At 38.6% G+C, this 16,691-nt stretch overlaps 1 protein-coding gene across 1 annotated transcript in view; it reads left to right on the top strand.

Moving 5' to 3' along the window:
• The window catches only part of LOC139331973 (mucin-5AC-like), a 30,275-nt gene that overhangs the window by 11,249 nt on the left and 2,335 nt on the right, over positions 1 to 16,691 (top strand). Inside the window, exons 6-23 of the mRNA XM_070963595.1 lie at positions 881 to 1,020; positions 1,160 to 1,331; positions 1,519 to 1,766; positions 1,983 to 2,166; positions 2,370 to 2,553; positions 3,755 to 3,933; positions 4,063 to 4,132; positions 4,246 to 4,376; positions 4,636 to 4,664; positions 5,792 to 5,960; positions 6,160 to 6,258; positions 6,368 to 6,411; positions 8,077 to 8,199; positions 9,277 to 9,375; positions 9,897 to 10,025; positions 10,291 to 10,330; positions 11,084 to 11,207; positions 12,735 to 12,933. Of these exons, the coding sequence (XP_070819696.1) occupies positions 881 to 1,020; positions 1,160 to 1,331; positions 1,519 to 1,766; positions 1,983 to 2,166; positions 2,370 to 2,553; positions 3,755 to 3,933; positions 4,063 to 4,132; positions 4,246 to 4,376; positions 4,636 to 4,664; positions 5,792 to 5,960; positions 6,160 to 6,258; positions 6,368 to 6,411; positions 8,077 to 8,199; positions 9,277 to 9,375; positions 9,897 to 10,025; positions 10,291 to 10,330; positions 11,084 to 11,207; positions 12,735 to 12,933 (2,363 nt within the window). The remainder of the gene's footprint in view (positions 1 to 880; positions 1,021 to 1,159; positions 1,332 to 1,518; positions 1,767 to 1,982; positions 2,167 to 2,369; positions 2,554 to 3,754; positions 3,934 to 4,062; positions 4,133 to 4,245; positions 4,377 to 4,635; positions 4,665 to 5,791; positions 5,961 to 6,159; positions 6,259 to 6,367; positions 6,412 to 8,076; positions 8,200 to 9,276; positions 9,376 to 9,896; positions 10,026 to 10,290; positions 10,331 to 11,083; positions 11,208 to 12,734; positions 12,934 to 16,691) is intronic.

The raw sequence follows: 16,691 nt of genomic DNA, 5'->3' as shown, positions 1-16,691 counted from the left end.
TACTTTCAAATGAGACCAACAGAATTTTATTGAGAAATTCATGTCATCAATGAAGGAAACGTGTTTATAGTTTTGAGGTTTATTGATATTGCTCTTATGAGGCCCATTGACATTGGTACAAGAAATTCAAGGCAGGAAACACGTGCAGTCAGACAATTACAAAGGGTGGATGGACACCTCAGCTTTGCTATACTTGTACAGAAATATAGCTAGCTTGGTCACAAACAGGACAAAATGTTTACACAGGTTTTTAAGACATATTTGTACCACCAAATCCTGTCGATGCATGTAATATCTGCAGACCATATCCTGTATCTTTTGTGAGGTATATACACCAACAGGTGGGGGTTAAATAAATATAGGTTATGAAGCACAGTTAAGAGACTATGACAGCTTCCTCAGTTTTGGACTCTTAGACTGGTTCTCCCTGGCTCCCACAAAAGTCATTGTTGTCAATCTGCTCAAAGGCACAGATCAATATGTTACTGTCACATTTCGTCACAGCTGGTCATTTACAAGCTGAGTGGCAGAAGAATCAGCATCTTCATAATAATAATAATAGTAACAACAACAACAACAACAATAAAAATAATAATAATAATAATGATATTCTTGCAAAGAGAGTGAACAGCTGCTCGTTCATCTGTCAAAGAAAAACTTAGTAGGTGACAACTAAACTAAATGTATAAAACAACTTGCCAATATTAATTTTTGTAAAGCAATATGTAAGAGTACACAGGTCTACATATATCTGTGGCATATGCAGTGTATAATGCATGCATCTTTGTGATATCTAATACTCTCTCTAATATATGATATCACATTTTTGATTTGTGACTAACTTTTTTTTTTCAACTATCTTCTTGTACCTCATCTTCAGGCTCAATAGTCTACAATGAGACAGACCATGATGGCTACTGTTACATAGGCTACTGCAATGACAGCTGTCAAGTGGTACCCAAACACTACCAGTGTCCAACACATGGAAAAGAGTGTGTTAATGTAAATCCTCCAAGACAGGTACTTCTTTATTTCTGATTATATCAGCTGTTATTAAATTTGCTGTGGATTTTGCATGACAAATTCCTATGATATTCTATGACAATCCTAACTCTTTTTTTTTTTTTTCTTTAATTCCAATTTATGATTCTCTCCACAGGATGGTGAAAGTTGGAAAGTAAATAACTGTATCACAGGAACCTGTAATAATGGCAACGTGACCTATAACCAGACACACTGTCCAACTCAGAAGCCTGTGGTCTGTGCAAATAACTTCCCTGCTATTGAAGTGCCTGATGATGATGGATGCTGCACTCACTATGAATGCCAATGTAAGTCTGACCCACTGAAATGATGCTTAATTGCAAAATCCTGAGGTTAAACATGCAAAAGCTCAACAGTAGCAATGTTTTTGTGTGTTTTTACTTTTGTTTTACTTATATTATCTGGGCTTAACAAAGGATGGACCAGATGACTTGAAATGTAATTTTAAAAATGTAATGTCTGCATTGTATGAAGGTATCTGCTATGGTTGGGGAGACCCCCATTATGTCACCTTCGATGGAACCTACTATGGTTTTCAAGGCAACTGTTCCTACTGGCTGGTGAAAGAGATAGTGCCCATACACAACTTCAGTGTTATAATTGATAACTTCTACTGTGGTGCACCTGATGGCCTGTCCTGTCCACAGTCCATCACTGTCTTCTACAAAAACTACAAGATCTTTATTACGCAGAAGGATATCAATGGCACTTTCACAAACCAGGTAATTAAATGGTACTATTTACTTTCTCCAACACAAGTTGAATTTAGCTCAAGTCATTAACCTAGCAGCAACTCCCCCTTTTTGCCTTCAGTACAAATGCAAACACTGGTTTTGACTTATATACATTTTAGTGATATACATGTAAAACTCTCATTCCTACAAATAATATTTACAGGGTTGTTTGTGACATTTATATCTAAATGCTTTTTGTTTTAGATTTCTGTGAATGACAAGCCTGTAAGTCCTGCATACCAGAATGGTGACTTCCGCATCACTACCACTGGTATTGATACAGTGCTCATCATCCCAGCAATCCAGGCCAAGATTACCTTCTCCGGGCTCATATTCAGTATCTACCTTCCCTACAGTGAATTTGCCAACAACACAGAGGGACAGTGTGGTGAGTTCTGCAGTAGAAATGAATAGCACCTTATTATATGCTTGAGTTTGGAGATCATTTAATAAATGGAATGCCTATCTACAGTCAACCGTTTAGAGTAAAATGACTTCTACATAATTGTAGTGATTCAGTAGGAAACCATCAGTGCAGTTCTGACTTCCGTTGTGTCATGGTTTTACTAATGATGAAGGTTTCTTCTCTAGGCACATGCAACAACAACCGGACAGAAGACTGCAGGCTGCCCAGTGGCACAATTGATCCTTCATGTTCTAACATGGCACACCAGTGGAATACTAACAACAGCCACTGTGAATATCCAATTCAACCCTTACCAACACCTGCGCCTAATAACTGCAGTGTAACCATCTGTGATATCATCAAAAGCAGGTACTGTATGAGGAAACAGGAAAAACAAGTCAGATATGTTACCAGCCATCTCTAACATTGGCTTCAAATATTGGTCTTAGTCATGAATTTTGAGAATTTACAAATTCTTAAATTCACATTTTGTTATTTATTTTGTTAATATTTATTTTACCAGTAGTCTTTATAGATTATGGGGACACTGGACATTAGCTTGACCATTTTTCAACTGCAAGCTCTTTTCAGAATAATACAGGGTCCACCCTGCAGGTTCCCTATTCACTCACAGTTCATTATTCAGTAAAGCCACTTTCAGATATGCTTCTGTTTAAACTTCCAATATAGCTCAAGCGTGAGCGCAAAGAGCTGAGATTAAATACAGATCTTGTTTTACCTTCTTTAGGTCAGTGTAATACATTTGTCATTATCTAAAAACAAAGTTAGTTTAATAACAAGGAAACATTGTGAATTAGCCCGGCTGTGCGGGGCAAAAGAGATAAAAAAAAAAAAAAAGATCATTTATCCCTATTTAGACAGACATTCCTATACACAGCAGAATTCTGTAGTAAATAGTGTAACATTATTATTACTATAATACAATAATAATAATATTATTATACAATTATAATAATTATATATTATAATTGTAATTGTAATAATTAGTATAACACAATAATAATAATAATTATTATTATATATTAATATATCATGTATTATATAATTATGCTATAATACAACAACAACAACAACAACAACAACAACAATAATAATAATAATGAATTTGAATAAGATTAAGATTTAATCTTAATCTTATTCAAATACACAGCAGAATTCTGTAGTAAATGATGAAACAAGTGAGAAAATGTCCTACCATTAGTCACACTTATGGTCATTAATCAACTGCAAAATAAGTTTTAAAATCAGGGAAGCAGTCTGTAATAGACTGGAAAACACCCTTCCTTGATATCTGTGTTTTCTACCTCACTTCCAAATATCATGTCATGTCCAAATAAAGTCATAACAAACATTTAAATAGATGAAGCTAGCACTGGTACAGATTCCACCTCTGCAACGGCCTGGTTAGATAAATTACATTCTAGTTTTAAAACGCACCTGGCAAGCAACACGTTAGTGGTTTATTCACTTGTCTCATCTTGATAATGTGTGATGATGCATTTAGTTTGTGTTCAGTGTCCATAGTGACTATAAACTCCATCTTCCACAGCGTGTTTGAAGATTGCCACAACATCATTGACTACGATCAATTTGTTGTGGCATGTCAGTTTGATGTTTGCCACTTGGACATTCATCATATTGGCTGCACCAGCATAGAAGCCTACGCTGATGCCTGTGCTGAGGCTGGAGTGTGTATTGACTGGAGGAATGCCAGCAACGGAATCTGTGGTATGTGATCAAAATGTATAATGTCAATGTCAAGTCTTATTCCACACTCAAAATTTCACAACTCATCAACAACATCACAGTAATGACCTATGCTAAAAACATGTTTATTCTCTCTTCATCTCTTAATAGAATATGAATGTAAAAGTCCCAAAGTCTATCAGTCCTGTGGCCCTCTGGTGGAACCTACCTGTGATTCCTGGTACAGCGATTCACCAAGCCATTGTTGTTGTTCATCGCAATCAGTTTTTCCATTGATTTATGCTTTGACTCACATACAGCAACAAGCTTCTTTCTATGCTGCTATATCTGCAGGTACAATGAAAAATTCATCTATTCCGTCAATGAGTTCAGTGCCATGACAAATGGGGAGCTGGAGGGTTGCTATTGCCCATCTGGCACCGTCCTCCTCTCTTCCAGCTCAAGTGAATGTGTGCCCACCTGTGGTAAGAGCAGATAGCACAACTGTATGGTAACAATTCTATTGCATTTAAGAATATCCTGCCTGCACTTTTTGATGGTCTTTTGTGACCAGGTCAAAATCAGTGACTGTGAAGATTCTCATTCATCCAGGTCATGGTACTTCTAAGTGCTTCCAAAGGCAGCTGGACTTGCTTGTGGTTCTAGAAGATGGTTTTCTTCTCATCTAAAAGTCTTTTATCCTCTTTCGGGATCATAGCGTACTCCCATCATGTGACTCATCAGGGTCTCACCAGGACTCATGTGACACTCAGGTGGGTCAACGACCCACCCATTCTCACCCATTGACACCCAATGACCCATCAACACCATGACTCATGAGACCCTAATGACTCACATGATGACTGGGCGGCACTATTATCCTGAAAGACAATAAATGCCTGGGACTTTCCACCAGACAGTTAAAACTGATGAATGATGGGTGAGAGGCAAAACATCTTCTAGAACCTCAAGCAAGTCCAGTTGCCTTTGGGAGCACTTAGAAGTTTGGAAACTGAAATGAATTGGTGTGTAACACATTCAACTTTCATGCCATTAACTCAGGCCTAGACCAATAACTGATGTTAAATTTTTTTACCATTGCGACAATCTATTCCTAACAAAGCTTACCACAACTTTGCCATACTGTAGCTGGCATGTGGGAATATCACTGAAATAATTAAAGAAACATTCAAAAGTGTCATTATTTTATCAAGTGTTTTGCAGAACTGCCACCATCCATTGCTATGATTCACAGCCTGCACGCATATACAGGATTCTGCCTCAGCTTTTAGGCTATTTTAGTCTATTTATGTACACAGAACATATTTAACTTTAAATTGAGTTAGACTAGCAGTAATTTAGGAAAGCTGAGACTCAAACCATCAAATATGCAGCAGGAGAATGAGTCTGTTGGCAGACTGAGGCAATTAACATGCCTATGCCTACATGCCCATAAGAGGGAACATGCAAACAATCTCCAGCTGAGCAGCTACAGTGGCCATACACAATGATATGCATAATTAATGGGTTAAGAATTATTAATGTTGTTTCAATGGCAAACCAATGTGTTAGAACATAAAGTGGGGAATATAAAGCAATTCTTTAAAAAAAAAAAATGATATAAATCATTTTGATTTCAGAGAGAGATACAGTCAGCATTTATAAAACTCTGCTCCTGAGTCAGCCAAACCAAAGCCCTCCTTACTGTATAAAAATGACTCAATGCTTTATTATTTTTCCTTATAGAAATTTGTCGGCTGCCAAATGGAAAATGGACAAAGGTAAATTATTTATCCATAACACGAGTCCCTTTCTGCATAACCTTTTGACAGGCCAGTAATAGCTGACATTGCCTGATATGCCTGCTGCTGTATTTCTATGATAAATATTGTTTCCTTAGGCCAACACAACATGGACAGAAGGCTGTGAGGAGTGTATATGTGAGGAGGACACACTGCAGGTCACCTGCCATCACGTGTCCTGTCCAACACAGCCACCCCTCAGCTGTGACCAAGAAGGTCAGGTCAAGATCACTGACACTGTTGGCTGCTGTCAACAAGAGAAGTGTGGTAAGTGAGCAACTCCTGGAGTCAATACACTTTATTTATAAGTATATACTGTATTTAGATATTGTATTGTATTCTAATGCCTTTGATGTAATATTAAGAGGACAATTGCAGTTTTTAATCAGATTACTACATAGCTCACCAGTTGTGATTTGCTGGTGTGAGCATTCCCTCCTTCATTCATCAACCTGTCTTTGAACAGAGTGTGATGTGAAGCAGTGCTCTGGTTTGGTGCCGTCCTGTCCTGTTGGTTTTACTCTGAACACCACTATGGGAGTCTGCTGTTTGAAATATGGCTGTGGTGAGTGTGCTCATGTGTACGTTAATGTACCTGCATAGCCAGGTTTCATTTTTGTCACTGTGATTGTTGTTGCACATTTAAAATGCATTCATTGATTTGTCCTTCACAGTGCCTAAAAGTGATGTGTGCGTTTTCAACAACCATGAATATCAGGTGAGATCTCACATCTTCCTGTTTAAAGAAGCATACAAACAAACCAAAACAAAACCAAAAAAAATTGTTAATATGTCCATGTGGTGTTTTGCTATGCTGCTAGACATTTCAAGAGTGAAATAAGCAGTCAACAACATGGCTGAGCATTTCTACTATGGAACTGCAGTGGACCAATGACAGCCTCACAAACACACATTCAGACAGCCAGAGCTTCATACATCACATAATTAAGGAACCAATCCTGTCAACTTACAGGGTGGGTCTTTGTCATAATAATGTAGTCAAGCTGAAGACTAATGCTATCATTTACCAATATCCTTCTACTGTTGTGGAGAGCAATGAATAAATTACATTACCATTCAGATATATGGACCTGTTGGCAACTCTGTAAAATTTGCTCTCTTTTTTTCTTCTTCTTCTTTGGAATCAATTTCCAGTATCACTTGCCACTGTGAAGCATAGAGTTGCTATCAAAACAGAAAACAAACAGAGAATTGTATGTTTGATGAGAAGAGTTGAAGATGAGCAGGTATACTCGAGCTGCAGTTATAGCATGATTTTTAGAGATTAGCTAAAGCTTGTTTAGGAATAATATGCTTTGTTCAGGAAGACTATTTGGCCGCAGCTCATTAGCACTCAGTTATGACCATTTCATTTTGATATTTTGCCACCTATAGCCCAAATGCCATAAGATGTTGCAGGATTCCTTAATACTAATAGGACTTGATAAGTGTTACTTACATTTGTAAATAACAATATAATCAATAATTTCTACACTTGCTATACAACAGTCCTCACATTTGGTAGCTACTTCCATGAAATGACCATATGTAACAGCAAATGAGTCACGGCTGTGAATGTTATGGACCACACTTAAAGACTGTATGGGATTTGTAGATCGTGGAAAAAGTCAAAATTATAAAATAATAACAACAACAACAGTAATATTAACCTCCTAAGACTCAAACTCTTACAAACAAAGAGTTATCTTTTTACATGACGTAGTTCCTGAGAAAAATTAAATTGTCCTATGAGGACATTCGTTTTAAATTTATCGAGCAAAATTTAGTATTGTGGTCTAGACAACCCAACATGTGATGTCCACATATGTGGACCCCAGGTCCTAGAAGGATAATAATAAACGCATTAAAAATGGTGACATATCTAGGTGGAAAAGGGTGTGTTCTATAATGGTAGATCTATCAGTAAGTCCACTAAAAAAAAAATATTAAGATATAAGCAATTTTACTATATTGTGAGCAATTCTGCTTTCAGTTAAAGTGAGATGATGTAACTTCTGACAGAATAACGCAGTATCCCTTTTACAAAAGGAAAGGTAATTCAAAAGTCATAAAAAATTCCAGGCGGAGCTGATTTGTATTTAAGTCCCCTTTTTGACCTTACATAGGTTTATTACGAACATACACTTCGTGACCACTTTGCTAGTTTCACCTGTAATCCAATGCAGAAGTCAGCCATAAATCCCCCCTTTACAAAGATGACAATGTCCAGTTTCTGACTAACACTGTCAGAGGTATTATTGTGACAAGTTTATTATTGAGGTTTTAGTTTACAGTGGTGTTGTACCAGATTGCATTCCATTGAGAGGTGTTTCTAATGTTTTGCTAATGTTAATAACTCTACTGACCCTCTCACCCTATCCAGGTTGGAGACCTTGTACCCATGAAATCATGTGCCAAGTGCAGTTGTAGTAACCAGACAGATACTGGCAGCCATCTGCACACAGTAGAATGTCACCCTATACCATGCGACATTCACTGCCCTCTGGTAAGACTAGTCTCTCTCTTTCCCTTTATCTCTCACTTACTTACTTGTGCACATTCATTCCCTCCCAAACATGAAAGGCCAATCACTGCCATAATTTTCATTTTTCTAGCTGCCATTAATGCCTATAGAACCCACCTCGAACAGAATTGCCATGCTCTTTCTCCTTCCTATTTTTTTTGCCTGTTCAATAACAAGTTTCCCAACCTTGTTTGGTATTTGCTGTCAGAATTAAGTAAAATACATGGACAACACAACACTAGAGTTTTCCATTTCACATGTATGAAACACATCAATTGAGCAAAACTATTGGGTTCAAAAGAGCACGAAACAAATTTAAACAGGGTCAGTGTGTCTGTGGAGTGGTTATGTCATCAGATCTGGGTTAGCAGCATTGTCACCTTTTTAATCATTCTTGCTTTTATAAGTCATGTGTAAATATAACATCAAAAAGAGAGCAGACCAAAGTTCTCAAAGCATCATCCTATAAGGTGCCACATTCTACATAATATTAAGATACTCTAACTGTGAAAAAGTTGTGACTTTCAGTAGCAGGTAAGGCAGTGTGCTGCTGCAGCCTGTTGGCCAGCACCTTCTCACATTCTCCAGAGCTGAGCCTCTGACACCTATAGGAAAAAGTGAGGGCAGGTTCAAGTTGAACATGTACCATCAGACCCTCAAATCCTTACCTGCAGAATGTTTAAAGCTTGAATCTGGATTGTGCTCACCCAGTATTATGCAGACAGTTTTTTGAGCATTAGTGTTTGGATACAAATTTGTCTTTCAACCACACACAGTATTAATCAATGAAACATTTTATGTTCTGTATTTGTCTCAGCTTTATTTTTGCCTATTTACTGCCACTGGAAATAACTAACAGAAGTAATGAAGACATGTGAATACACCCTTCTCATTTATAGTTACCAATTTGATTAAGCCATACTTAAAACACACTAGAATATTTACGTCAACCCTAAATGGAAATCCAGACATTAAATAGCTTCCACCACACCTGATCTTGTGCTGGTTTTCTTATTTGTTCATACCATATGCTGGGTTTTTGTTTGTGTTTCTGTTCAGGGTTACGAGTACCAGAATATTTCTAACCAATGCTGTGGGAAGTGTGTCCAAACAAGCTGCATTGTCACACTGTCAAACAACTCCACATACACCTTAAAGGTTGGTATATGTGTGTGTGCATGCAGTGTGTGTGTGTTTGCAGAGAGAGAATGAGAAGTATATATCTATGATATGACTAAGGTCATTAATGTGTCTGTCTTTTAAACACAATAATGATGCTACCGGATCAATTTGTACAGGTCATCTATTTTTGTGCTGTTTCAGCATTATGTAACATATGTCACACAAATGATGGCATATCAAAATAACTGTTATAATAAATAATTATTTGTTATGTGTCGAAAATTGACTAAAATATACAAAACCTATATATCGGTATATATGTCCCTTTAAGTTTCTTCATGTTTAACTTGCCATGTCACTAGAATCAGCACAAATCAAGGGAGTGAAGTGCATGTTTATTTCCTATCTGACAAGGAAATATGCAAAAATGGCTCACAGTCAAAGGATTTAAAAGCCAGCACAAGAAATCCACATATGTTGTTATGGAGATGACAGTGACTCTGATGCAGCCCTGTCTGGGAAACTGTGTTCCAAAATCCTGTTATCCTATTCTTTAGCCTGGTGCCATTTGGACTCCTGCTGGGAACACCTGTGTGAAGTTTGAGTGTGTGCAGGTTGAGAATCAGTTCATCACCATTGAGGCCAAGACCATCTGTCCTCCCTACGACCCTAATCAATGCATACCGGTACACACGCACACACACACACACACACACACACACTTACCAAAAATTATTGCAGCTTCTTATTCTTGGATATGAGTCCTTCGTGATAGATTATAAAACACACACAGTCGATGATGACATGATGCTCATGTTTCAGGAAAAGAGGTAGCGAGACACGGTGGCAGTGATCATGTGATCACACTGCTACCAAGAGTCCAATGTGAATTGCTACTGAATGAAACGCGACCTAACAAAATATTGACGTGAATGTGTGTGTCTCCTGCAGGGAACAGAGACCATCGCTCCAGACGGATGCTGCAATGTCTGTACGTACTGCTCGATGAGTTTTTCATACCTGTATATTACTTATGCTCCACACTTTCCTCTCTGGTTATATGAAGCCCCTTGATGTCATCAGAGCTTCTAACCTTTCATGCAGAACAAGCAGAACCACAGTGATCAGTTCTGATCTGATATGGCCTTATTTTTTAGATAGATAGATAGATAGATAGATAGATAGATAGATAGATAGATAGATAGATAGATAGATAGATAGATAGATAGATAGATAGATAGATAGATAGATAGATAGAACATATCATGATGCCTTATGAGTGCTCATATAAGACACAGTAATGCATTATTATTATTAAGGTTTCTAACAGTTGTTGTAATCCATTATGAAGGTGTCATACATTAGTTTATATTATGGTTCACTAAATGAGACAAACCCTGCATTCAAGGCATCATTGACATAGTTGGGCCCCTTCATATACAGGGTTCATTCATTTGTTCATGTGTTCTCAGCCACTTTATCTGTATTTGTACTTGTTAACTGAGAGCAAAGAGCTGAGTTACTGTTTGATTAAATTGTGGTTGGATTTGTTTTACTTCTCAAAACAAACAAACATATGCAAAAAGGACAACCTTTCCATCATGGTTTGCACATAAGACAACCAAGTGTAGTTGTGCTTGCACCATTGTCTTTATTTTTTGAAGAGTCCACAGATGCTATCACCAGTAAATCAGGTCAAATGAGATGTTTGTCCCTCTCAACATGCTTCTCCTGCCTGCCTCAGGTATTCTGAAGGGTCAACCATGCAATGTGTCCACCACTACTATGTACCTGGAGAGCCAGGGCTGCCAATCCAAAGACAAGATCAATGTCACATCCTGTAGTGGAGCATGTGGTACCTTCACCTAGTAAGTCCCTCTCATGTCATTTTTCATCATCAGTGTCAGGAAAAATGTGGGATGTAGATATAAGTCTGGGGATTATAAGAGGCAGTTTTAGAATGTAATGGTCAAAAATCTGCGGCTGCACGGTGGTACAGCAGGTAGTGCGCGTGCCTCACAGCAAGAAGGTCGCCGGTTCGATTCCCGGGTCGGGCCTTTCTGTGTGAAGTTTGCATGTTCTTCCCGTGCATGCGTGGGTTCTCCCCGGGTACTCCGGCTTCCTCCCACAGACCAAAAACATGCTCATTAGGTTGTTTGGTGACTCTAAATTGCCCCTGGGTGTGAGTGTGGTGTGAGTGTGAGTGTGGATGGTTGTGTGCTTGTGCCCTGCGATCTGCTGGCGACCGGTCCAGGGTGTACCCCGCCTCCCACCCGTTGACAGCTGAGATAGGCTCCGGCCCCCCAGCCCCCCGCCCACCCCAAAATGGATAAGCGGCATAGAAAATGGATGGTCAAAATCTGTGCTGCAAAGGCCTCAAATATTTTCACTTTTAGTTATAATACTGTCCAAATTTGAGAAATAACAGATCCTAGACTGCCTATACCTAAAATGCAACTCCATACAGTCTATTTATTACAACCCTAATGATGTCATCATAAATTGATGACATCACTCTAGTATCATCAGGGTTATTGTCTCAGACTTTACAAAGCTCCCCCAGAACCACAGATGCTGGGTTGCAACATGTCCCTTATAATACATGATCATAATGTATTTTCATACGTACACCACAAAAATGCAAACACAAACAAGTGACATGGAGTGACATGAGAAAAAATAAAACCAAAGGACTTTCACGAAACATAGCAGAGAAGTATTAAATCAGAATTTGCAAAGACAATGACACAGTGGCAGGCAAGTTGTATATCACTCAGTGTCATCGTTGCCCTGGTCACGGAGACAATGAGATGCACGTTTTCAAAAAAGTTTGGCTTAAGTCTGCCCCTAAAAAGAAAGAAGCTGTCAGAAAGTCAGACGATGGGGGGCATCAGCCCTGTCAGTGGGGAATGAGTATTTTCAGTGCGCATGGTGGACAGTGGATTCTGACAGATCAAACATTTTATCCATGTCTATGATCAGACTAATCTTTTATATAATTGATGCAACTGAGCTTTACTCTAATCGACTTTTTATTTCCTTTACATCCATGTTGAGAGTAGCAGAATTGATGCACAAAAAGCACAAATGGAGGCATAAATTCCCCATAATGCAGAAAATGAAGTATCTGATACTCAAAATCTAATGGGGGAGGACTATGACCATGACTTCGATTTATTTTTCCACATTGAGGGTGGCAACCCTAGCCACAGACGACATTATACAACTGTTTTCACAGGCTCAGGAGTACTAATCATGAGTATGAGTATGAGAATATTTAAACCTTACCTCTGTAGCCTTAAAATTTTAATTTTGATTTCTTTCCTTGTTGCCTTCTTTCTTCCCCACCTCACTCTTTCCTCTTTCTTCATGCTATCCTCTCTCTCTCCTCTCAGCTATTCTAACAAAATGAGATCCCTGCAGCACACCTGCTCTTGCTGCCAGGAGTTGGCCACATCTGAGCGGCAGATCCAGCTCTCCTGCCCTGACAACACTGAGATCACCTACACCTACACCCACATTGATGATTGCGGATGTCTCAAGACAGAGTGCTCTGCACTTGGTCACAGTGAAATGGTGACCACTCCCTCCAGGGTCAAGTCACGTCGACGCAGGAGATTAGGCAAAGACCTGGACTCATATATGCATTGGCCACTTGAGTAATGAGCATGAATTTGTAAGACCATAACTGAACAGTCATAACTGAATCAGTGTCAACTTCATCTGCATACATAATTCCTCTATTTATGTCTAATGTATTAGTGTACTTAGTTTAAGCTTAAAAAATTTGTAAACACATAAAGATGTCATTAATAAAGATCATACTGTAGCTGCAGGCTGAGCATGTCTGTTTATGTCCTGTTCTTACCGCATGCACAGGATGTGTGAGTGTGTGCGTCCGAGTGTGTGCAACTAATCATCACTCTTTTCTTCTAATAACAATCTACTTTACAGCCAATTAAAATCAAACCTCTAAATGTTTAAGAGGTCAGTTTTATTACATTCAGAATACATTAATGACTGAAGGACTCTATGTCAGTTAGTGAGGTAGAGATTACTCCCAAACTGTGTGACACACTGGGTCCATCTTAAATGACCAATGTAATTTTGCACTAATTACATGGAAAGTATAGACACAGAGACACTGAAAGTCATTTGAGTTAGTTAGTGATGTTGAGTTCAAAAGCATTTTATCATAAATTTATGACCAGAACCTACTTCTTAATGTATGTTGAATTATGTTTCATGTTATGTCATTATATCGTAATATTATTATTAACTGACTTGATGTGTACTGACTGAAAGACCACTTTGGTTAAACAGTAAAACAGAATGCAGTATCGTTTTTTTACAGGCAGTTGTTCAACTCTGTGCTTACGTTGGAGCCATTTGTGATGTTGTGAAGTATATTGTCTCAGTGCTCTGTAGGGATGTTGTAGGGAAACTATGAACACAATAGATGGAAGACGTTTCTGGACAAAGTGACTGTAGCAGGAACATTGTGGTAGTTATTCAAAACCCACATCCACCTTGACCTGTGGTAACACTCCACATTCAGCTGTAGCCCATCAATCAAGCAGCTGCGTGAAAAGCCTATTACCTTCATCCATACAAGCTGTGGCCACATCCTGCTTCCAGTTTACTTCCCAACCCTGAGTATTTGCCCAGCACATGTGAGATAAAAGTCTCACAGAGAGATCACGCAAAGCTGGGATGACAGAGCAGAGGAACAGAGAGTTACACACACAGTCACAAAAACTCCCAGTGTGACATAGTGCCTTTGGACAAGGCAGTTCCCCACAGCACACGTAGGTTGCAGGCTAATGGGTGGAGAGAACAGGTATTCATAGGAGTCTTGGTAAACAAGGATGTTTATCGTATTCACCACTTATCTAACTCGATACGTCAGTGAAAGCAAATTATTATGACTTGTCTCAACACCACAATGATTTGAAGACACAAGCAATTACAATGCAGAAGTAACAGTGAAAGACATAAAAAGGTACACATATCAAAATGTTATGTTAAAAAAAAAAGCTATGTTAACTGTACAGGTGTCAGATATGCAATTTATGATAGGGAAATTATTATACATTAAAGACCTGTTGACTTAGAGATACACAGTTAAGCATGTGAATGTCAAGGAGGAACAACTCTGATAAATCACAAAGTTATTAGTATAGTTAGTTAGTATCTTTAGTATCTTTTATCTGTTGTGTATGTATGTATGTATGTATGTATGTTTTTGTGGTGCAGAGTATAACGCACTGTGCGACAAACAAATTCCACTCATTCCACTTGGTCATGTGGCTAATAAACAGTCTCTCTGTTTATCTACTACATTTTGGGTCACCCAGGAACAGCAATGATAAGCAATGATAAATGTCTTGGGTCACCACCTGCCAAATCCTGGTCCTCCAACACTTCCACTCTGGTCTGCTCTTTCTTTGAGGCCTAATTGAAGTCATGTCACATCTGAATCAACATGCACAGGTGTGGAAACAACTTGACCTGTTTGACGGAAAACATTGTTTCCTGACACAAATCTCAATAGCAAGGCCTTGCCCACACATGTATGGATATTTTCTAATGAGATTTTTCCCTCTCTTTTTTAAAAAAACATTTGTCCACTGCAAAATGCAAAAACTATTTTCAAAGCTGTTTTTCAAAAAACAAAATGTGTCTGTGTATGTGTGTGGACATCTAAAATGCAACATTTGGTGAATAAATGATAGCATAAACTCCATCTGGGCATACCCTTTCTTTCTTTCTTTTTTTTTTTTTTGAATAAGCATGCACCTGAAACAACAACAACAAAGCGTATTGGTTTATTTGCATTTGGTTAGTGCTGCTAGTTGTTTCCAAGTTTACTACTTAACTTAGTGGTGTTCTATGGTTTTGGATTATTCCATTTAAATAGAATAAATGGAATTTATTGCATGGTCAGAATGTTCTTCGCTAGTTTTTTAATGTTTTTTAACGTATCATTGATATTGACTTTATTGACACTTACTGGCCTGGTATGTTTGAGCATTTGTGTGGACTGAATTTTTTCTTTCAAAGGGGGGAAATGCCAGTTTAGATAAACATCCATACGCATGTGTACAAAGAGAGAGCAGAAACACAGGAACTCCTTCACATATTGTGCCAGTCATCTTCCACATGGTACAGTATCATGGCAAGTAAAACACTGCCCTGTCCCTCCCCAGCACAGAGAAAAGTGGAGGAAGTGAAGGGAGTGGTAATACTAGCTAGTGCTAAAACTAGATTACTAGAGGCTAGCAAAGGCCTGCTGCAGGCCGCGCTAGCTGACAACCTAATGATGCAGCCTGAACGACACTAGCAAACCTAGCAGTTGGTGGAAATGTGCACAGTAAGTCACTGAAGAGGCAGTGGGAAAGCAGGAACTTCTTCACAGATGAGGTCATCTTCCCGTTTGTAGCCAGAGCCGCGTCGCCTCCCAGTGCCAGGTAGAGTGGAGGGAGCAGGCAGGCTGAAATGGGTAAAATGAGAAGACTTCACAGTGCCAAGTCACAAAGAGGATCCTCTCAGGAGGAGACCAAATGGTGACCAAGTTAATGTTTTGCTGAGTGCAGAGTCTTCTTTTAAGGTGTCTGAGTGAAAAAGGGAGATGAGCAATGCATGCAATGGGGTTTTATAGTGAGAGGGTGCTACCTTCTGATTGGGCAGTAAGTGCAAAATTCTTTCTCAGGTGCTAAGGTGGAGCCTCATACTGATAGACCAATAACGAAGTCCATTACAGGGCAGAGCAAGATAGAACAAGATAGATAGAACATGGCCCAGCATCCTGTGGTCTGTTATCCACTGACTGCTCATAGCTCAGTGTTGGGTTCTATTCATGTACATTCATAAAAATAGGAAAGGAGTCTTTATTGACACAACACAAACACTCTAGTTAGTAAAACAGAACAGTTTTTATTAAAGATGCACCACAGGATGCATATCCTGGATGGAAGGAGTTGAGTCACTGAGGATTATTTACGTAGGCCTCCAATATTAACACAAGCCCAACAATCCATCACCTCCTTAGAGCAACACACGATATGTTTACACCTGAACAATGTAGCATATTGTGTTTCCATAGCTGACTAAGTGATGGGTGGGGACTACTGCATCTTGAGAAGTCCTACCCACTGAATAAGCCATTGATTATAAATTAAAGTTAAACATTTTTGGATTTGTTATACATTTTTTCTTCAAGATGTTTTTATTCAGATTGCTTGGTAGCTCTAAGGTATAATAGTGATTTAAAGCACAGCAGAGTCAATTATGTGATGTGTGAATAAATATTGTATCTTTATAGTCTCTCATGGTCACATATACAGTGCATA

The sequence above is a fragment of the Chaetodon trifascialis genome, chromosome 1, assembly GCF_039877785.1.
Source record: "Chaetodon trifascialis isolate fChaTrf1 chromosome 1, fChaTrf1.hap1, whole genome shotgun sequence".
In the NCBI taxonomy this organism is placed as follows: domain Eukaryota; kingdom Metazoa; phylum Chordata; class Actinopteri; order Chaetodontiformes; family Chaetodontidae; genus Chaetodon; species Chaetodon trifascialis.
Note: the sequence above shows the minus strand (reverse complement) of the source record. Positions and strands in the feature narration are given on the sequence as shown.